Here is a 22,475-nt window from a genome sequence, read left to right on the forward strand (position 1 = left end):
TACAGGTCGAGAAAAGGTAACTTTCTAAAAGTTACCTTTTCTAAATATTTGTTAAAAATCTAATGTCACCATTGAATTGAATTTTAATAAATATAAAAAATAGTGGTTGAACAGTTTTTCTAGCTTGCCCGAAACCCTAGGTTGCAGAATTAATATTTTAATATGTACTCTAGGGTTTATCATCGTAAATAGCTGTTGGTGGCCTGTCACTGCAGAGACACGGTATCATTACATTTCTGGAGGTCTCACTTTTAAATACCATGCATCATACGGTGCGGGCTTCAAAACCTCTATAGACTTAATATTTAAAGGGAAGGTTTTCCCCCATGAAAAGGGTTATTCTGACAGGTCAGACTGCAGGTTCAATCTGCAGCATTCAGGCTACAGTGGTTGGCCTGAAGCCATGTTTTCCTTTGTTACACTAGTGGATTGCATGATACCTGCTGCAGTTAACAGGTGACGTTTAACTGTCCATGCCATGGGTTTGTTTCTCCATCTTATACTGTGGCCTTATAGGAAAGTTAAATATGCAAATCAGAGATTAGCCAGTTTTTACATATTTTAAAGATCAGAGCACAATCTACGTAAGCAGACACCGCTATTCTCGAATACTGGTTCCTGGGACAGGGAAAATACTATTAATAGTATGGATTCTCAGGCAACCATCCTTTATAATTCTCAATGCAATGTAAAAAAGGCTCGATTTACTACATAGTATAGAAAACTATCAAAAATTCATTGTATTAATGAACTCCATAATATGAAATATTTATATTTGTATAAAATAAATACCAAACTTCTTATCTCATACATACCATTTATAGCCCATACTGTTCATCAATATTGAAGCTGTGATACATATATATTTTTTCTATAATCTCATTGACTCATATGTCATATATGTGGGCGAAATTAGATTATAAACATTTATCACATTTTAACCCTTTCACTGCGGCGGCTATTCCGCCGCAGTGCTAAGGGGCGGGGTGGGCCGCGCGACGCTCCCACGCTGATGACAGAACCGCTCCGTCACGCCCCTCGGGTGAGCTGTGCTTCTGACGGAATGGTTCCGTTACTGCCCCGCCCGCTCAATAGAACACGCCGCGCAGGCGCGGCGAGAGCGGGCTGTGACGGAACGGTTCCGTCACCAGCACAGCCCACCCGAGAGGCGTGACGGAACGGTTCCGTCATCAGCGTGGGAGGGGTTAAAGCAGAATTTACAGAACAAATCAACCCTCAATATGGAACTATATTCTCCCATCACACGATATTCTCCTTAAATCAGGATTAGTGCAATACTCCATCTTATTCTTTCGTATTCCTTTCAAATCAAAAATTCTTCGTGTATTACAAATATTCCATTAATCTCCGATTCTCTACACGTGTTTTGGCATAAGTGCCTTCTTCAGGAGAGTCATCAAATCACGGAGTCTGAAAGACATTAATCAAAAGGCGAATTTTAATCAACTGCCAAATTCTTGGGTAGTTTTCCTGGTTATGCTTACTTATTCTCAAATGTGTATCTCAAAGTATCGACCTTTATGTTATCCAAGGAGGGGATGACCTCTTTCAAATTTTCATGGGTTCAGCACATGGCTTTGTACAACTGGGATCTAATCTTCGTGTCGATGAAGAAAATAAGCTCTGGTTTACCGCTGCAGCTCGATGTTTATATTATGATGTATATTGAGCCGTTGTACATTGCATTGAGAATTATAAAGGATGGTTGCCTGAGAAATCAGAGTACATACACAGAACACTGCAAAGCAGTGCCTCAGAGTAAAAAAAAGCAATAACATTCATCAAAAAATGGGGTTGACCATGCAAAAAGGACCATTTTCTCATTGTTGTCAAATACTGATGTTAGTTGATTAGGGCAATTATTATATCAAATTAGAACTGGTTGCCACCCCTTCGACCAGTGCAGTGATACAAAAAGTTAGAGACTCTCCTGCAAAGTATGAGATGGCCTAAGAACTGAAAATGGGCAAGAGCCACATCAGGGATAAATCCCATGTACCCGATTACCAAATGATTGTGCCAAGGTGCCTCCAGCCACTGGTGAGGCTGAGCTCATCACGCAGACTATCGAACTAACAGAGGGCTGACTTACAGCTTGCTCTGTTCAGATTTCTGGAAGAGTATTGTGTGCCGATATTATCACCAATAGGTCACTCACTCGGTGCAACCTACGTATCCATTGCCCCCCTCCCCCCACCTAACTCCTGAATCCTGTGTGATAGAAGAAAAAAGTAGAAAAGACAATTAACATGTGATGTCACATTGGGGAACCCATGCAAAAAACGGTGTTATCATTTGCGATCGCTACCAATTATGTTTCTTGAACCACAACCACTTTTATTGAGAAAATTCCTATGTTATCCGCAAGGTGCCATCTCTTGAAAAACGTTAGCGGGACAGGCAGAGAGGTAGAGAGAAGAATGACAAAATAAAAGGGGGTTCCCCAATGGGTTCTTTTTTTAGGATGCTGGCAGGAAAAATGGGGAAGAGCAGTGTAATAGAAAGCGAGAACTACCCTGGCAGGGTATAATAATATGGTGCCATCTACGAGATCCAAAGAGAGAAGGAGGGGGTGACATAAATTAACGCTTCGGAGCCAAGGATATATCAAAACTCATTCAGCACAATTGGTTGAGAAAATAGGAAAGTTTTTATTTTTTTTAAATAACAATTCATAAGTAGAGTCCATAAGAAAACTTTCTAAAGCATATATACAAACACAGGGAAAAATTATTTTTCTCTTAAGGCTAAGTGGGTATCATCATTTAAAATTCCATACAGGGAAAAGAGTTTATTAACGTCCCACACACTCCCACGGTCATTCACTAAGCAAAGATACACATCTCACTCTCACTCACTATAGAAATAGTGCAAACATACACCTACAAGCATAGAAGGACCTAGGGGCCTGCAACATAACAATCAATGGTTGCTAGGGTAGAAAAAAGAGATAAGGATGGTCTTCGCACAGAATCTGCCTGAGTCTGAAAGGGAGAGGATGAAGCGAAGGATATGTCTCTCGGACAATAGCATGATTAACCCAAGCGTGGAAGGAAATGTCTCGGTTGAGTGTCTCTTCTTGAGTGTCTCTTCTTCTGAACATCTTTGAACATTGCTCCAGAGCCTGTGTGTCAGAGGCAAACACAATGCAGACACCTGACTGCAGTGGGAGAGAGGACACCTCAATACAGACTGAAGCTTGGATCCCCACCCTCCTTTACTCTATGGTGTGGAATGGGTTGTGTGGTGCTGTTCAAACAGCGAACACTGTTTAACTTCTGTTCCTCTGATTTTGGACACGAATTTTGCTGTGCTTGTACGGGAGCATAGCTGCCTAGTGGCCCCATGTAATGCCCCACAGTGAAGGGTACATTACACAAGCATGTCTGCAATGTGTGAACAAGTGTGTGCTGGTATGTGTCTGACTGTGCAGCCTGCCTCTAGGCCTGTAAGTAACACATCCGTTCCAGAGGTCTGTCAGTGTGTGTTAGTGCCACTCTGGCCCTTATTCAGAGTACCATCCGAGTCCTGGTTCGTATGCACATGGGGTGTTGCGCCCAAACAGGGAACCCAAGTTTTGCGGTATTTAACACCATTTTATTCAGAACGATTTTTCTTGGGAAAACCTTACAACATTCTATCTGGAGAATAATTGTCGAAAAAGGCAAAGCATGTGGTAATTACATTTATACCGGAGTCCAATCAGTAGAATGAGTGACTATTACTATTAACTGGTAAATACTGCACTCGTCTGTATTGGTATTTATGTAAGCAGCCTTGCCATCCAAAGTACAAGAGCGCTAAGAATGTGGTAATAAGTGTTTCATTAAGGGCCTCAATTTTCGGACAAGTAGTAGCACAACTTCAAAATACCAATACCATTCAGTCTGCTGTATACTGGGAAGGTATTACCACCCAGTACTGAGTTCTACTCCTATGAATGGGGAATAACAAGACATGGCTGCATGTTTAACTCACACAAATTCTGCTAGGTTTTTCTAGGCGAAATTTGTACGCAGGAATTGAAATTTCATACATTGACTCTCCCAAATAAAGTATTCACTTCACTGCACGATTCTAAGAACGCCTATGTGTGACTTTGAAGCTTGGTTAAACCTTGCGCAAAACCAATATTTTAGTCGGGGTGTAAAAGAGTATCTTAAAGTGTGCTCCAAGGAACAAAGAGGAAACGGCCACCTACGTCCCAATAATTCTCTGTTGCTGAAAGTACACAGAAAATAGACAAAAAACAGAATATCGTTCCCGAGCAAGAGACAAGTAAACAATCGAGATTAAATCATTAAAGCAGATGTGATTGAGTTTGCAGAAATATAGGCGAAATTAACTGAACGTGCGTGTTAATCAAGTGTACTTGATTCTCAGACTTTGTGCAGTGCTTCAGGGACTTGTTGAATTGTGTATGGTGTGCGTCCGTCCATCTGAATTTCTCTGTCGTAATGAGTCCATTTCTCTAGAAAGTGCATTTGCGCCCAACTGATATTGCGGTATTTTTAATTCCCTAATATTATACTATGTGTGCCTGCCTTCCAGTGCCCCCAGATATGTGCATCCTTTTTGTGGGTTTGCCTCTTTTTTTAGCCTGTGTGCCTGAACATGAGTTTTTGCATATCTAGCCTTGGTACCTATGTATATTCTCTACCGTCTCTGTACAGACGTGTTTTATGCTTGCAATCATGCTCGCGGGCCTTTCTATTTTTGTGCACCTCTTTACACATGGAAATTTAGTAAATGTGTAGGTTCTTGTCTCCTTGCCACATTTGGTTATGTCTGAACTCAGCAGCGTGCCCCGTTCTCCTTTCCCACCGGGGAGTCGCCATGTCTGGTTTGCTGTTGTGTCTGCCCGCGTTGGCCCGCCGCCATCCCTTAGATTAGAACAAAGCTGGGTGGCTGCCAGGCCTGAGCGGTCTCGTGCTGCGGCCTGCTGACATAGCAGCTTACAGCATTCCCCGCACCCGCGGGACGCCATTACAGGCCTGGGTCATTAGGGGTTCCAGAAGGGGGGTTACCTGCCTCGAGACTTTAAAGAAAGTATGAGTTTAAAACAGCAGAGGCGTTTTTTTGTTAAAGTTTTGTTACAACTTTGTAACGCTGCATAGTCCCGACTGCACTATGGATCAAAGCATCAAAAGTGTGGTGACCCACGTGAATGAACATATAAGTTAGGACCAGCCCCACACCGGCAAAAAAGATGAAGTCTTGTGTACCCGTCTGTAAATGCGTCTTGGAATGGTCTCTATTTCTTTGCTTCTCCTTAAAGACGGAAGTGAGGCTTAGAAATACCCCAAATATTCGAGGAGAGGATAATTTACCATTGAAGCTTCAGTCCTCGAATATTTGGGGAAAGCGTTTGTTTCTGAACATTGCATATTTTTTGGGGCAAACGGAGGTGAAGAATACACGCATGTCAGTTCGTGAAATACATATGCGTCTCGTTTACTGTAGGGCATATCCCCACCCTCTGACATTATCCATGTACTAAACAGAGTAACAAGCATTGGCAATACCAATAGTTCTGGCTTTAAACGAAAGTTGTATGGTAATGTGAAGCATTACACGTAAATATCTTAGGAATTAATATGTATTTGTGTGGAACAGGGTTGGATTGGTAAAGCGGGCACAATGGCAATTGGTGATGGGCCTTTATCTGAGTTGCAGCTGTAGGCTGCTTTTTTAGGTCTCGCTGTAGCCAATGCGCTTGCGCATTGCTTCTGCGAGAAATTATGTAGGGGCTCCAGGAAAGCCTAACAAGAGGGCTTTGGAATGCAGATTATGTGCAGTGCATGTGAGGCATTCAAGCGCGAAGCTGGCATCTGGACTGCTTTCGCCAGCGCACGCTCGGCCTCACTTCCTGCTCCCCCTCATACTTTCGTTATCGCTCACACCCCATATGCTCGTTCCCTCCAACCCTTCCTTTGATGCCAGAGGGCTTTGGAATGCGGATTATGGCCAGTGCATGTGCCTCACCATTTGCTCCCCCGCCCCCCCCATCAGACTTCAAAGGCTGCCACTCCCCCGCCCCCTCCCCCCTGCATCAGACTTGAAAGGAATGCACTCCCCGCTATCTTGTTCTTTTAGCCCTACACTCGCCATGTATTAGCTAAAGCTCACCAGTGGACCTTTTGCCCCTCACTAAAAGCACCTCTCCTCACGTCTCTTTCTCGCCCTCGCACCCACGCTCTTTCTGTTACTCCTTGCTCTCTTTATCTCCATTCCTCCCCTGTAGTTCTCTCTCATTCTCGCGCTCTCCCTCACTCTCCCCGTAACATCCCTCTCGCTAACCTACTTTCCGTTTCAATGCTGAATATTGAAAAATATAAGCAGTCGCCAGGTGTTTTTAACTCAATTTTTTCCCTTTCTATGTGCGCACCATTCGTGTGTTATTTTTTCTCTCCTCCTACCCCTCTCTCTACGTCTCTTTCTCGCTCTCGTACCCACGTTCTTTCTGTTACTCCTTGCTCTTCCTCCAACTCCACCCTCCAACTCCACCCTCTAACTCCACCCTGCAATTCCAACTCCACCCTTCAACTCCAACTCCACCCTCCAACTCCAACTGCACCCTCCAACTCCACCCTCCAACTCCAACTCCACCCTCCAACTCCAACTCCACCCTCCAACTCCACCCTCTAACTCCACCCTGCAATTCCAACTCCACCCTCCAACTCCCAACTCCAACTGCACCCTCCAACTGCACCCTCCAACTTCACCCTCCAACTCCACCCTCCAACTGCAACTCCACCCTCCAACTCCACCCTCTAACTCCACCCTGCAATTCCAACTCCACCCTCCAACTCCAACTCCACCCTCCAACTCCACCCTCCAACTCCAACTCCACCCTCCAACTCCACCCTCCAACTCCAACTCCACCTTCCAACTCCAACTCCACCCTCCAACTCCACCCTCCAACTCCACCTCCACCCTCCACCTCCAATTCCAACTCCACCCTCCACCCTCCAACTCCACCCTCCAACTCCACCCTCCAACTCCAACTCCACCCTCCAACTCCACCCTCCACCCTCCAACTCCACCCTCCAACTCCAACTCCACCCTCCAACTCCAACTCCACCCTCCAACTCCACCCTCCACCCTCCAACTCCACCCTCCAACTCCACCTCCACCTCCACCCTCCAACTCCAACTCCACCCTCCAACTCCACCCTCCAGCTCCACCCTCCAGCTCCACCTCCACCCTCCACCTCCACCCTCCACCTCCACCCTCCAACTCAACCCTCCAACTCAACCCTCCAACTCAACCCTCCAACTCAACCCTCCAACTCCACCCTCCAACTCCACCCTCCAACTCCACCCTTCAACTCCAACTCCACCCTCATACTCCAACTCCACCCTCCAACTCCAACTCCTCCAACTCCAACTCCTCCCTCCAACTCCACCATCCATCTACAACTCCACCCTCCAAGTCCAACTCCACCCTCCAACTCCACCCTCCAACGCCAACCTCCAACTCCACCATCCAACTCCAACTCCACCCTCCAAATCCACCCTCCACCCTCAAACTCCACCCTCCAACTCCACCCTCCAACCCCACCCTCCACCCTCCAAATCCACCCTCCAAATCCACCCTCTAACTCCACCCTCCTACTCCACCCACCAACTCCAACTCCACCCTCCAACTCCACCTCCACCCTCCAGCTCCACCCTCCAACTCCAACTCCACCCTCCAACTCCACCTCCACCTCCACCCTCCAACTCCACCCTCCAACTCCAACTCCACCCTTTAACTCCACCCTCCAACTCCAACTCCACCCTCCAACTCCTCCCTCCAACTCCAACTCCACCTCCACCCTCCAACTCCAACTCCACCAACTCCAACTCCACCCTCCAACTCCACCCTCCTACTCCACCCTCCAACTCCACCCTCCAACTCCACCCTCCAACTCCAACTCCACCCTCCACCCTCCAACTCCACCCTCCAACTTAACCCTCCAACTCCAACTCCACCCTCCAACTCCGCCCTATAACTCCACCCTCCAACTTCACCCTCCACCTCCACCCTCCAACTCCACCCTTCAACTCCACCTCCACCCTCCAACTCCACCCTCCAACTCCACCCTCTAACTCCACCCTCCATCACTCAGGAACACCACCACATCACTCAGGAGCACCACCACATCACTCAAGGGCACCACTCAGGGGCACAACCACATTACTCAGGGGCACCACCACATTACCCAGGGATACCACCACATTACCCAGGGATACCACCACATTACTCAGGGGCACCACCATATCACTCCGGGACACCACCACGTCACTCGGGGACACCACCACGTCACTCGGGGACACCACCACGTCACTCGGGGACACCACCACGTCACTCGGGGACACCACTACGTCACTCGGGGACACCACCACGTTACTCGGGAACACCACCCATCACTTGGGAACACCACCATCACTCGAGACATCACTCGGGAACACCACCACATCACTTGGGAACACCACCATCACTCGAGAACACCACCACATCACCCAGAGACACCACCACATCACTCAGGGGCACCACCACATCACTCAGGGGCACCACCGCACCACTCAGGGGCACCACCACATTACTCAGGGTCACCACTCAGGGGCACCACCACATCACTTGGGGACACCGCCACATCACTTGGGGACACCACCACATCACTCGGGGACACCACCACATCACTCGGGAACACCACCACATCACACGGGGGCACCACCACATCACTCAGGGGCACCACTCAGGGGCATCACCACATCACTCAGGGACACCACCACATCACTCAGGGACACCACCACATCACTCGGGGGCACCACCACATCACTCGGGGACACCACCACATCACTCGGGGACACCACCACATCACTCAGGGACTCCACCACATCACTCGGGGACACCACCACATCACTCGGGGACACCACCACATCACTCGGGGACACCACCACATCACTCAGGAACACCACCACATCACTCGGGGACACCACCACATCACTCGGGGACACCACCACTTCACTCGGGGACACCACCACATCACTCGGGGACACCACCACATCACTCGGGGACACCAGCACATCACTCGGGGACACCACCACATCACTCGGGGACACCACTACATCACTCGGGGAACACCACCACATCACTCTGGGGACACCACCACATCAATCTGGGGACACCACCACATCACTCGGGGACACCACCACATCACTCGGGGACACGACCACATCACTCGGGGACACCAGCATATCACTCGGGGACACCACTACATCACTCGGGCACACCACCACATCACTCTGGGAACACCACCACATCACTCTGGGGACACCACCACATCACTCGGGGACACCAACACATCACTCTAATACAACACCACATCACTCTAATACACCACCACATCACTCTAATACACCACCACATCTCAGCCCAACGACATCATCACTCAGCACCACAACAAGACTGTCCTTGCTTGCTACCAACAAGCATTGCCATAGCCAATAGGATTCGCATTAGGAAAGTGTAAGCTATTGGCTTTGTGAATAACGATGCCATTAATTTATATATTTTCAAAGCCAACACATATTAAAAAAATGTGTCATTTACAATACCAATAGCTCACACTTTACTAATGCGAGACCTATTGCATTGCAAATGCTTGTTTTTTTAAAGTCTGAAGTGTGATGGAAGCAAAGATTTTAGTAGGATAAAAACAAATCAAAACACTAGTTGGAGATGCACGAATAATAAATATTCACCAAAACCTAATTTTTACACAATATAATTTGTGTGCTGTGTAGTTGTATTAGTAAAACTGATTGTCAGTGAAAATATAGTGGCCGTTTCAAAAGTTTGTCATTTTAGAAAGTGTGTCTAAAAAAGTTTAGCACTGATCAAGAGTGTTCCCTTAAAAAAAAAAATCGGAAACTATTTAAGTCACAGAATTTTACCTGGAACACCACCCTTATCCCTCTATCCCCTCTTCACTAAATGAATACTTTTGAGCACTGAGGAATCACACCTATTTTATTCCTGAAGAGGAAGGGAAATGTTACACAATATTTTATATTATTTGTGATTAGACCCAGAATAACATGAACCCAGGGATGGACAAGAGACAGGAAGCAGTCCACCTTTGAGTTGTGGATTTTGGATATTCAGGTTCCTTTAATTATTTTAAGCTTTAACGTCTCCCTTTTGTCACAATAAAGAGTCTTCTTCCTATTCCTCAGGAGAAGATTGGGAAAATGAAATCCAATGAGACCAAGCTGGATGGTGACAAACGCCGCTTGAAGGAGATCCTGGACGCATCAGAGAGCCGCTGCACGCGGCTCGAGCTAGCCCGCCGTGCCCTGGAGGGAGAATTACAGCGCACCCGGCTAGTGCTTAATGATCGCGAGACAGAGGTGCAGGCTCTGCAAGATCGCATTGACACGCTACAGAAACAGGTATCTGTACTGGCCCTCGGTTCTAATGCGTTTTTTGGGAATCATTTATCCCTGTCAAGTTTTACAGGATTTATGCATTGTTTCTCTCTGTAGTTCTCTGTGCTGCTAAAGCTTGGGACCATGGGAGTGTTAGTGTAGAGAATACTGATAAGTGGGCTGACTTCATGGGACTAGAGTTTCTTGGTTGCCATAAAATATTATGCTTCTGTATCTTACACAACAATATTATTTTTTTTCCCCGCTGTTCATTTCTTCTGTGCCTATTCTGTCATTTCACTAATATCACTAGAACGTAAGTCAGATTGCTTTAAGTGAAAGTGACCTCCCTGCACAGACAGGGATTCACCACAATGGTCATAAATGTTGCAGCACATACACGGAAATAGTACTTCACCTCGGGAAGAAGGAGTAGTAGCCACAGAGGCATACTTGTGTAAAAAGTAAAACCTTGACAATGGGAGGTGAAATAGACACACAAGAAACACTTCACCCTACCAGGAGTGGTGCCTGCATATAGATGCTTATTTGCAAAGGAAAGATTCAGCGGCTAGTTTTACTACATGTTAATCACCAACAGCTAAACCTCTTACAAAGTGAATGGTCAATTCGAAGTGGCAATTTCAGGGGAGCTTCGGGCTTACTATGTGGTCAAGAAGAAAACGTCTAGGGGTCCTCATCTCAACCCGCCACCTTCATGTTCACCATCCCCAGCTCATTCTATACAGTCATGCTCAGACCAGGGCCCATCCGCTGATCAGGTAGACCATCATGGAGACCCAATGTCCACTGATTATGGAGATGACCTATGTCATGGCTACAATGTATACCCTCAAGATGACTCATCTTCTGGGCCATACCTAGTCAAACCATCTCTGGGTTGACATAACCTCATACCACATGGTCTTCCAATGAGCAGCAGTTTACCATCAGGTCTCCATGTGGTAGAAAAAGAGGATGACATCCTTGTAGAGACCCTCTCCAAGATTGAGCAGTCCATCCAGTTCTTGCCAATGCTAAAGGGCATGCTCAGATGCTTCCTGCGAATTTTAGGGATCCAGGCATGGCACGTATGATCAAACTTATGATAGAGAAAAAATACAAGGCGATTGCGCAAACAAACCCGTCTTCATTTGCAGATATTTTCTACTCTATTCTCTTGTAGTCCACACAGCAAAAAAGGGCGTTAATCGAAGGCATAACAGACCTTCCTCCCCTTGTAAAGACATAAGGAGAATCCATAGCTGTGGGTGGTGTAAAATAGTGGCAAATCAACAAATTAGTTGGCCAGCTTTCCACATACGATGAACAAAAATCGAGGAGATTATCAAGCACCTTCCTGATGCTTACAAAAAGTAAGAGAAAGATTGTTAAGGCGAGCAAAATAATTTCAAGTGAAACCATCAGATGTGCCCTTAACACAGTTGATACTGCTTCCCGGGGAACCAACAGAAGAATCCTACTTCACCAACAAAGATGGCTTAAAGTGTTTTCATTCCGGCCAGAGATTGCAAAAGCAACTTAGTCCGCTTTCCCATCAATGGTAAAAAAAACTCTTCAGGTCAATTCTATGCTGGATTTTTTTTTTATTAAGAAAGAACATAGACATGTCAAATGCACTGGTGGCTCTTCAAAACTAGCCACCAAAGTTAGGGTTCCACCGGCAAGAAGTGTGGGCTGCTTCTGAAACAGCAGACACCTCTTAACGTGTCCAGTACCAGCCATAGCATCCATTTTAGGAAGATTAAACATCCAAGCTCTACTCCAGAGGCGGATTGAGGGGCAACAGCTGCAGTAAGGTTAGAAGCACCTACACAGCCTCAGCTGCCTCTAAGGAATGACCATGTACATCCCCGGACCACTCAACATCGTTTGCTGGACAAATCATGTTATATCTTCCCCAGCCGACTACTGCATAGAATTCCATACCAACTACCCCAGTACATCACCATTCAGGCACAGCAGCCACACTGTACAACACAATGTAAACTCTTCAGTGCCCACAATATAATAAAAATCAAGTAACCTAATAAAGGTAATAAATATATAATTTCATTTATCCTACTTAAAACCTTGAATAAAACAATACAAACAGTTAATTAGTAATAGTACAAAAAAGAATTTTATTCCACATATTTCATCCAAAATACATCATGTTTATCAAAGTAATTTCTGTTTACACCTACAAACCCCCACACCAAAATCCTACTTATAATGAGCCCATTCAGTCCAGAAAATTAAAAAATGTAAAACAACGTCCCCGTTGTACACCATCAGTCCCAGAGATAAGGAGGAGGTCCAACACATTTTCAATTCCTCTTTTCAAGGCGACCCAGATCTAGAGCCCTACCCAGTCAAGCCTTCCCCACAAAATGATTATACTGCATACCATGCAGCAATAAAAAGGGCTGCACAACATCATCAGATAAAACTGCACATAGTGAAGCACAACCTTCTTAACAAAACCCTGGCTAAAAACAAAGTGTGTAGTGTATTACCTCCCCATGTTCAATGGGGTGCTGAAGTCAGCCACCAACAGCTTTAAAGAGCCAGTGAAAGCCAAGGTGGTTACTACCTGTGTGCAAAAAAATATTAGCTTGTCCTAGACAATTTGGCTTATATTCTTCAACAGATAGTTCCTGTCTCCTTTGTTCTGCATGCTGCATAAAAGGACTTCTGAACAGGCCACAGGAGATGCCCCTCTGCCTGACAAGGAGTCTAAGCTACTTGATACCGTAGGAAAGAGATTAGTTCTTGAGGCAGCCACACAATGGCGATTGTATTAGCACCAGCATCAGGTCTGGCAGACATGCCTGTATTAGGGTGCCAGGGCTCAGGCCTGCGGTGCAGACGAACCTCTTGAGCGTCCATTTTGATGGTGAACATCAGTTCAGGCCCCATGTTGACCATATGCTTGAAAAATAGAAAAAGAACATTGTCATCGCCAAATCCATGGGTGCCCTCCAACCTTCCAGTCTGAGATCAGCTTATCATAAACTGCAAAGTAGGGAAGGTACACAACAGGGGGAGTCAGGTCAGAAATCTCCATACCAACAGTGCCATCAGTCTTTTCAGTATCCCTAGCAGCCTAAAATCTTCCAGAGAGGGGACTATAAGAGAAATGGGTGTGGGAAAGACAGAGGTGGCTCTGCAAGGGTCTCCTCCACTCGAAACAGAAACTCCTTTACCCCGACCACATGACGCCTATTGAGGGAAGATTGAGGCACTTCCAACGCAGTGGGAAAGCATAATTTCAGATCAATGGGTCCTCGTCTACAAAAGGGCGCAATAGAATCTGTTCCTGCACACCAGAGCTTCACAGAGGTCTATTCCCTGTTCTTTTTAATCACTAAAAGGATGGCTTCCTCAAGCTGATTCTTGACCTCCGTCCATTGAGCAGGTTCATCCTCTCTGAACCCTCTAATATGGTTTCTCTACAAGATGACATCAAGCTGCTAGGGTAGTGTTGGATCTAAAAGACAAGTACTTTCATAATCCAACAAGCACATCACCCATACATTTGATTCATGGTAAGTGGATGACATTACCAGTTCAAGGTGTTATCCTTCAGAGTCATCACAGCTCATTGGGTGTTTACAAAGTACTTAGTGGTGGTTGCAGTGCACCTATGCACAAACAAAATACATGTCTTTCCATACTTAGACGACTGGCTGATCAAGAATAGTAGCAAATGACAATGTATAGCACACACTCAAACAGCAATGTCTCTGCTTCACTGCCTAGGTTTCAGCATCAGTACAAGGAAATTGCATCTTCAGCCGTAGCAGATTCAGCTTTTCCTTGTCTCAGTCCTGAATGCAGTAATAAGCAAAGCATACCTCGTCCAAAAGAGGGTTATGACATTCCATCAGCTGCTGTCTCTTTTTCAGACACACTGTCCCATTAGTGTTCAAACTATCATGGAGCTGTTGAGAACGATATCTTCATTCATATCGATTGTACCATATGCCAGGTTGCATATTTGCCTACTACAAGAATGCCTCTGAAGGTAGTGAACACAAGCAGAGGGGCATCAGGAGGATCTAGTGTTGGTAACAGCAATGTCCCAGCTCTCTTGGCTTTGATACAGTAGCAATTAACTGTTGCACAGTAGGACCTTTCTGGACCCCCTTCCACAGGTGACCATAACCACAGGTGTCCCTGGTCAGAGCCCCTTTCAGATGGCCATGGAGCACACAGGTTACTCGGCCCAACCGTGGTGGTTGAAGCATTTTACTCCTGATGTCCTGGGGTGGACCTACTGTGGATCCTGAGCAACTGGTCTAAATACCCCTTCTGCGCTTGACTCTCAGTGGTAGCTGTGAAGAAGCAGCCAAATAACCCCTTTGGGAGTGGGAGGAGTGTATACAGATTAGTGAACACAACTAATAACTTAAAGAGCGCACAGCAGTTCAATAAATCAATGTCCAGTCAAATATATATTTTTTAGAACAAAATAAGTATTTTACTTCTAACTCTACACATTCAAAGGCAGATTACAACATTTATAGACAACACATGCCCCCTTGAGTTCGAGGCTCTAGTGTTTCACTGGCCGATCCCTATCCCACCCGCTCCTTGCAGTTTGGTCAGTGTTATTCCCCATTCACTGGTGGCTGCATTAAGGGATTGCTATCTAGTAGACCTTAACTCAAGAGTACGCTCGGACTCTTCGAAATTATTCAAAAGTGTCTTGGTGGCACAACCCTCTTAGCAGCGAGTCCCCCAGAGCCCAGTAGGCTCGCTACCAGTCTAACCTGCTCCAGCAGAGAGGAAGTGTGCAGCATCTCGGCGGGTGCCCTGTCTGAAGGCACTCACAAGGCTCCAGTACTGTTTGGAGATTTGGAATCAGAGGTGTTCCTGCGCTGCTCCTGCAATGTAGGTTCTGTGCTCCCCCCCATGGTAGATTCCAACGGGTCTGACCTGGGTCCCAGTGAGATAGTGATGCGCCCACGGCGATCTCACTCAGCCCACAGGGTCAGGTCAGGTGCAGTCCTTGATGCTCTTCATGACCTACTAGACATCACTGCTCCACAGTCTCGGGCTTCCGCCCTCACCTCACAGCATGATTATTTACAGGGTTGCCACACCACTGCCACCTAGACATCGGCCCTCACCTCACAGTAGTTTGTACCACAGTGGCTACTCCTGTAGAGGGTTTGGCCCTTGTTGTCAGATAGTAAGTTCAACAGCGGCCCCTCCTGGCATACAGGTAACTGCAATAGTACAACACCAGCTTTGCTCTCATCGTGTACCATGCTTTCCACGGCGGCCCTCACCTGGCATACTCAGGACACCGACTTGAATCTGTACATGTGCAACGACTCGATCAGTGCAGCAGCCGTCTCCTCACACCTTGCTCCGGGAGTCCACTCAACAGATCTCCCCACTGGTCCTCACTCCCTCCAGCACTGTCCTCTCCCTCACAAGGCACACTGGCCTTGGAAAGCGCTGGTGATCGAAGCTCTAGACCAGGTGGTCTTGGTTTCCCTGGATGATGTCCCGTCACCCAGCAGAGAGGCTAGCAGGCCTTGGTCCCCAGTTCTGGCCATAGGTAAAAGTCTTGGAAAGTTTTCTATGCTCACCCAGTCGTCTGGATGCTAGGCAGATGACAATTTTTGGAGTCTCACCCTCCCCTTCTTATAGTCCATTTCCAGACACCTAATGTGATTTAGGTTTGGGTCTTTGAAGTTTTATGTTGGGGTTCTGCTTCTTTTGAAGGGCATACTTTCCCTCAACCTCTTGAAAGGCCATCTGTCACAGAAGGTGAAACTCCAAAACTAATAGTCCCACAATAAAGGCCATGGAAGTGACTAGAATTCACACCTGGATGTCAGCCACAGTGATATGTGCATCAAAAGGTTAATCCCAGACTCCCAGCCCTACTCTTTATGGTTCCCTGATCACCCCATCTCATTCCTGAGATTTGTACAGGCCCTTTCCTTGTGATCTATCACTGTATCAAAGAGCACCCTTTGACGTTTACTGGGGTAGTCTGTCTCTCTCTCTTCTCCAGTGTGTCCCACCCAGCTCACAGGAATGCAGCAATACGGAAATCTGTCTGGGGAGTCCTCTACTCCTCATGTCATCATCAGGCAGCCCTGGGCTACCTTAAAAGGAACCCAGGGCCCTCCAAGTAATGTCCCATTACAGTCACACTGTGTATGTACAAAGCACACACACTATCCAGTACTGTTACCTCCGTGTATTTTGCCACCACAGACACATACATTCAGCAAACACATTCACTCAACTTGCATTGTTCAGTAATGTACCTCTGTGTTGCCACTTGCAAGTACATATTCATCCAGCATACACATTCACCATGAGCACTGCACAACTCTGCACTTTTCATGTACTGTACCCCTCGTAGATTCACAAAAGCTCAGTACATGCACACCATGAATGCACTGACAGCACTACATCTCTCATCTAGTGTACTCCTCGCAGTTACATAGTACATGCACTCACCATGCACGTACTGCACAGTACTGCTCTAATCCTGTACTCTCCCTTCTCAAACACATACAACCAGTGCAGAGTCACCACTGCTGCTCTGCACAGTGTTTCACATCTAACTGACGTAGTCCAAAGGTGAGTTAAGCACACAGCACCGGAACTTCAAAAATTGAGTGAGCCTGTAGGCTTCACTCCAGTGACACAGGTTAAAAGAACCTTTTGAGTCCTACTAATCACTAAACAATATGCTGCTACCACGAGTAGAACTGCTCAACTCCTGGTGATGGTACTATGGAGGTAATGCTTAGGACACCCCTCTCCATCCAACAAGACCACAAACAGTGAGAGAAGCCTATGTCATGGTGCACACGTATTTAGTATGATCAGTGTTTGCCTGTTACAACTAAAATCAGCATTAGGGCTCCAGACAACAGTACAGTTGGGCACTCTAGGCTGGGGTACACGTCAATTTTCATGCAGAAGACATTTCTGTCCCAACATCCCTGTTTTTTGGGAGCGGGTCTCACCTTTTTAATACGACTGCCCAGGGCACCTGGATTCCTCCCCACTGTGGGCTCCACATCTACTACGTGAACTTCCAAGCCATCAGACTACCACTGATAGTGTTCCACCAACCTCTGCGGGGAACAGTGTTAATAAAGACAACATTCAGCCATGTTCTGTATCCCGAAGCAGGGTGATACTCACTCACCCCAGCTTTCTACGCTTGTTCAAGAGATTTGGCATTAGGCAACCCGCAACACTATTCACCAGCTGGCATATTATTTACTGGTTATGGAGAACAACTTTGCAGACCTGCTTAGCAGGACGTATCAAGTCCACAAGTACTTCCAACAGTGGAGATATTCAAATATAGACCAATTAGCTGCTACTAAAAATTTAAAATGCCAAAACCATTGCCTCCAGATACCCACATCCATAGTCCATGGGCCACGTACTATGGAAGAACAGGATATTAATTTTTGCCTGGGTTTTTCTTACTCTTTTCTTAATCCCGCTTGTGGTGAGGAAAATGTGGGAGATGTCCATGGCACCCACCTGTCCGACTGGTATGCTTAGTCAATCCTTACCCGAAGCTCCCACACAACAGACCTTCTCACTCAGATCCCAAACAGTTGAACCTAACAATCTGGCACCTGACTGCCTAATTTTTGGCTAACTATGTCTACCTGAGGAGTGCATGGTTATCTTGAGGGAGGTGTGAAAGACCACTGCTCGTACCTGTTGTGCTGCTAAGTGGAAGAAGTTTGTGCATGACTGCAGCTCCAAACAGTTTGATCCTTTACATATTTCTGTGCAGTAGACGGTGTCTTACCTTCTTCACCTTTACAACGTAGGCCTTGCTTAAACATCTATATGTTTTCACTTAACTTCGTTAAATCTTACTAACAGACAATGCTCTTCACTACTTAAAAAACAGTCATTAAAGCCTTCAGTGAAGGTCTACAGAGGCGAATACCTCCAATGACGCCCCCAGCACTAGTCTAGAACCAGAGTGTGGTCCTCACACACCTTATGGGCCATATTTTGTACCCCTAAACTGATATCAATTACATTTCTTGACTTGAAGGTGGCTCACTTAATTACAATCACCACTCTTAGAGCATTACACAGCTTTAAACTCTTACAGTCCAAGAACCATATAGTCAAGTTCACAGACAGGGTAGTTCTTCATCATGAACCCAACTTTCGTCCCAAGGTTGTTTTGCCTTTCCACATGAACCAAACCATGCCCTTCTTATTTTTACAACCAGAGTCTGTAGTAGATAGAGCAATTCATACTCTGGAAGTCAGGAGAGCGCTTATGTACTATATTGATGGAACTAAGCCCTTTAGAAAATCTACTCAGCTTTTAGTAGCCTTTGCTGACCCCTACAGGGGATAGCATTGCCAGAAGGTAATTTAAGTGCTTCTAGGTTTGCTATGCTGAGGCTAGTAGTACACTCCCTGTGCCCCATAATGCCTGCTCTTCAAAAAAAGGATGCAACCTGTGCTTTTTATGTAATATCCTCTTAGCGGATATCTGCAAGGCTACTACTTGGTCAGTGCCTCACACCTTCATCAAGCATTATTGTGTAACGTTCTGTCATGTCAACAGGCTTTAGTTTGCCATGATGTCATAAGAACACTCTCAAACATCTCCATCATCAGCTTGCTGACCACCGCTATTGAGAGGGACTGCTTTATAGTCTGCGCAGAGTATGTATGTCTACAGCCACACATGCTACGTACAGAAATACAAATTTTACTTACCCTGTACCCATCTCATCGTATTGTGTAGTGCTGTAGATTCATATGCTCTGCATACTCCTGTCATCTGGAGTGATGGTCCTACATGTATACAACTCGTTTTTCTTCAAAGAAGTCTGATTCACAAGACCGCTTGTAACTCCAGCCTTGTTCCAGAATGCTCCAGCTCTGATTGTTTTCAGCACAGCTGGTGAGTAGTGTAAGTGGAGTGCAGCGTTCAAGACATAATGTGTTGCACATAGTAAAGAGTCTAAATAGTAATATAGAATCATCTGTGATCACGGCTGGCATACGGGGAGGAGTGTGGGTATAAGTGAATCTACAGCACTACACACTACAGTGAGATGGTTACAGTGTAAGTAACATATCTAATGTTTGACACAGGCAGAGATAGAGCCAGTGTAGTTATAATGATATCTAACTTGCAATATGAAAGTCTTTTCTTAGTTTCTTTTATACCGTTAGTGCTGTTTTACAATTTTGCACCAAACTCACCCCCCCATCCCCACATTTTCAGCAACCTCCGCTCCTTCCTGTAAAGTTTCACGCCGATCCATCAAACGGGGGCTAAGAAAAAGGATGGGTGGTCTCAAAACATTGTGTTCCTATGTAATTGGAAACTTTGTTCACTGATACAGAAAAAACATCTGAGTGGAATTACACTAAATTTGTCAAAAAGCTTGAATTTTACGCAAAAAGCATGTACGGTCCAGTTAGGTCTCAATAAATTGAACCTTAGCGCGACCCTTGGTAGTTTGTCACAGAGCAGTCGGGCTAAACTTAGGAGAAAACATCTGTAAAGCATTTAACCCCACCAAAACAGTTAAAGAGTAAGAAACCCAACACAATAAAAACCCCTCTCCAATTTATAAAAATAGTTTGAAAATTAATCTTAAAAATGGCACCAAAATGATAAAAATCTATTGTTGGGAAAGGGAGATTCGATTCTTCGAAAAATGTAGCTTTTAAACTTGACTCTAGCATCAAAAAACACATAGCGCCAATAGCGGGCATCTTGTTGTGCTAGACTTGGTCAAAGTCAAAATTTAAGGCCAACCGCAATGGAGCACGGGTCGAATACAGGGACCAGGTATGTCCCGTTGAAATCTTTACTTTCAGACCTAGTCTTTTTCTTTGAGGATTTTCCCCGTCGACAGTGAGGCCTATCTGCCGTAATTGATGGAGGGCTCGATGTCGACGGCATGCTCCTCAGCATTGGTCCGGCTGAAATCCCCCACGAGGGGACTTCTACATTTTTCTGGAATTTGTGCAGCCTCCAGTGGGAAAAACTGGCAAGTTTAATCCGAACGGCAATGCACATTTGGCAGAATAGCTTTCATGTTGGTCCCAATCTTTGCTCTGTTCTCCGAGCAAAAAATCCTTGAAAAAGTTCCCAACTTTCGAGGTTAGGCAGAAGGAATTCACTCTGGCTTCCTTCTAAGGGCTTTAAGACCTAAGGGACAACAGTAGTCAGTACTCACTCTCCCGGGATGTACCAGTAGGGTCCTTGGCAGAACCAGATAGAACTGGTCAACTGGGATTTCCTTTGTCTTTGTACTGCAGGTGAAGTATTGTACCTTTTTGTCGCCCTGTAGCTGCACAGGAGACTATCCAACTTGTCCTTGGAGACCATTCTTCTGTCCTAGGTACAAGCGGATATAGGTCCATCCCCTGGGGTTGCTCCTCACAGGTCAAACACCAGGCACAGCATTCCTTGGTGAAATCCTTGGTGCAGCTGTTGCTGTCCTTCTTGGTGCAGCCTCTATTTGTGCAGTCCAGGAGTCCTGCAGGAACATTCCTTCTTCTGTTTTCCATAAGTCATTCAGTGGTATGAGTTTTCTTGGCAGGGCTTCAAATGTTATCCTGTCCACAAGCTTGTGTGAGGTGAGAATTCAACCAATAGGACTTCTGCTCCTCTGGGGAATCCCACCGTCCTTGTGACTACTTCCTGGGAAGTGTGCCTTCAGACTATCACAGAATGCACTATTTTGCCATCTACAAATATTCAGAAAAGTCTACCAGTGGCATTTTAGACACCGCTGAAAAGTAAAGCTTGTAAAGCTACTTTTCTAAAACAGTTATGTTAAATCTGACTTATGCAATAATTTGTATTTAATGTCATTATTAATTTGACTTTCTGAAACATGCTTCTGGCTAGGTCCTTTGGGAAGTTACACTTTATTAGAATTATTCAAAGTCGCCCAATGTTATCCAATGGGACAACCAGCTTTCCAATAGTGAAAATCACCTTTGGAGATTCTCCACTGCCAGGACATGTTAAAAAAAAAAAAAAATGGTTTTACATGGACCGCTATTTAGACCCATGCACCCTGCCCTCTGGGCACTTAGGGTATGCTTTAGGGATGACTTTTAGGTAATAAATAGGGAGGATTGGGCCTATCAAAAGGGTCAATTTGACAGGTCGATTTTGACTGTGCCTCCACTGTCATGTTTTCATTTGCCACAGCAGTGGGGCACATTTAACTGCTCCTGCTTCCACTAGTGACACTTTCACCTACAGGACCTGGGTACCCTGAGTACAATATACTAGGAACTTACAGGTAAGTTACACTTTCCAATAGGTGTTTCCAATTGGGATATCTTTTTACTATAGGTCTAGCCCCAAATCTTTACTTGCCATTTTAGTGTTGACACAAATAGTGCTGCAGTCTACTAAAGGCACCTTAACTCACAGGCCCAACGTACTCTTAGTACTAGAGACTTGCATGTAAATATACTTGCCAATCTGGGATAAGCCTTTGTGTACTCACTTGTACACACTTTTAGACATCGGAGCACATACACTGAGCACTGGACCTCAGTCCCCAGTGTGCAGAGTCTTTACTCTGGAACCAAAATACTTAAAGTCATCAAAAAGTGGGTGCAAAAACTGTGAGTGAACCTGCAAAAAGCCATCCTTCTACAGTGTGGCTTTTGTCATTTTGTGTAAATGGGGCTGCCAGTTTTCGCGAAATTCGAATTTGAAGAAGTGCTCAGGTTGGGCTTGAAGGGGTTGAAAATGAGGTACATCTGGATGGTTGCTCCTTCTGGAGTTCTGGGCTACCCAAAATTAGAAATAAATAGGACCCTCTGATTAGTCAAGGGAGCTTCTTCTCCTGTCAGCCCTTTCGGTACTGCAAGACCAGTCTCTGCGGACAGCCCCCTGCTGTGAATTTTTAAAGGTCATTCGCAGTGGGGTTGTGTGCAGTTCCTGGCCAGAAGCCAGGAACTGCAGAAAATTCACTGCTAGCAGTGAGTTCTTGTCGCAAATATGGGGTTGGGCAT

The 22,475-nt window shown here is 45.8% G+C and overlaps 1 protein-coding gene across 3 annotated transcripts in view; it reads left to right on the forward strand.

Annotated features, from left to right (window-relative positions):
• The window catches only part of CROCC (ciliary rootlet coiled-coil, rootletin), a 463,946-nt gene that overhangs the window by 343,570 nt on the left and 97,901 nt on the right, over positions 1-22,475 (forward strand). For all 3 annotated transcript variants that reach the window (XM_086921919.1, XM_086921920.1, XM_086921921.1), the window contains one exon: positions 10,248-10,463. In XM_086921919.1, the coding sequence (XP_086778045.1) occupies positions 10,248-10,463 (216 nt within the window). The remainder of the gene's footprint in view (positions 1-10,247; positions 10,464-22,475) is intronic.

Source organism: Lissotriton vulgaris, chromosome 5, assembly GCF_964263255.1.
Source record: "Lissotriton vulgaris chromosome 5, aLisVul1.2, whole genome shotgun sequence".
NCBI lineage: Eukaryota > Metazoa > Chordata > Amphibia > Caudata > Salamandridae > Lissotriton > Lissotriton vulgaris.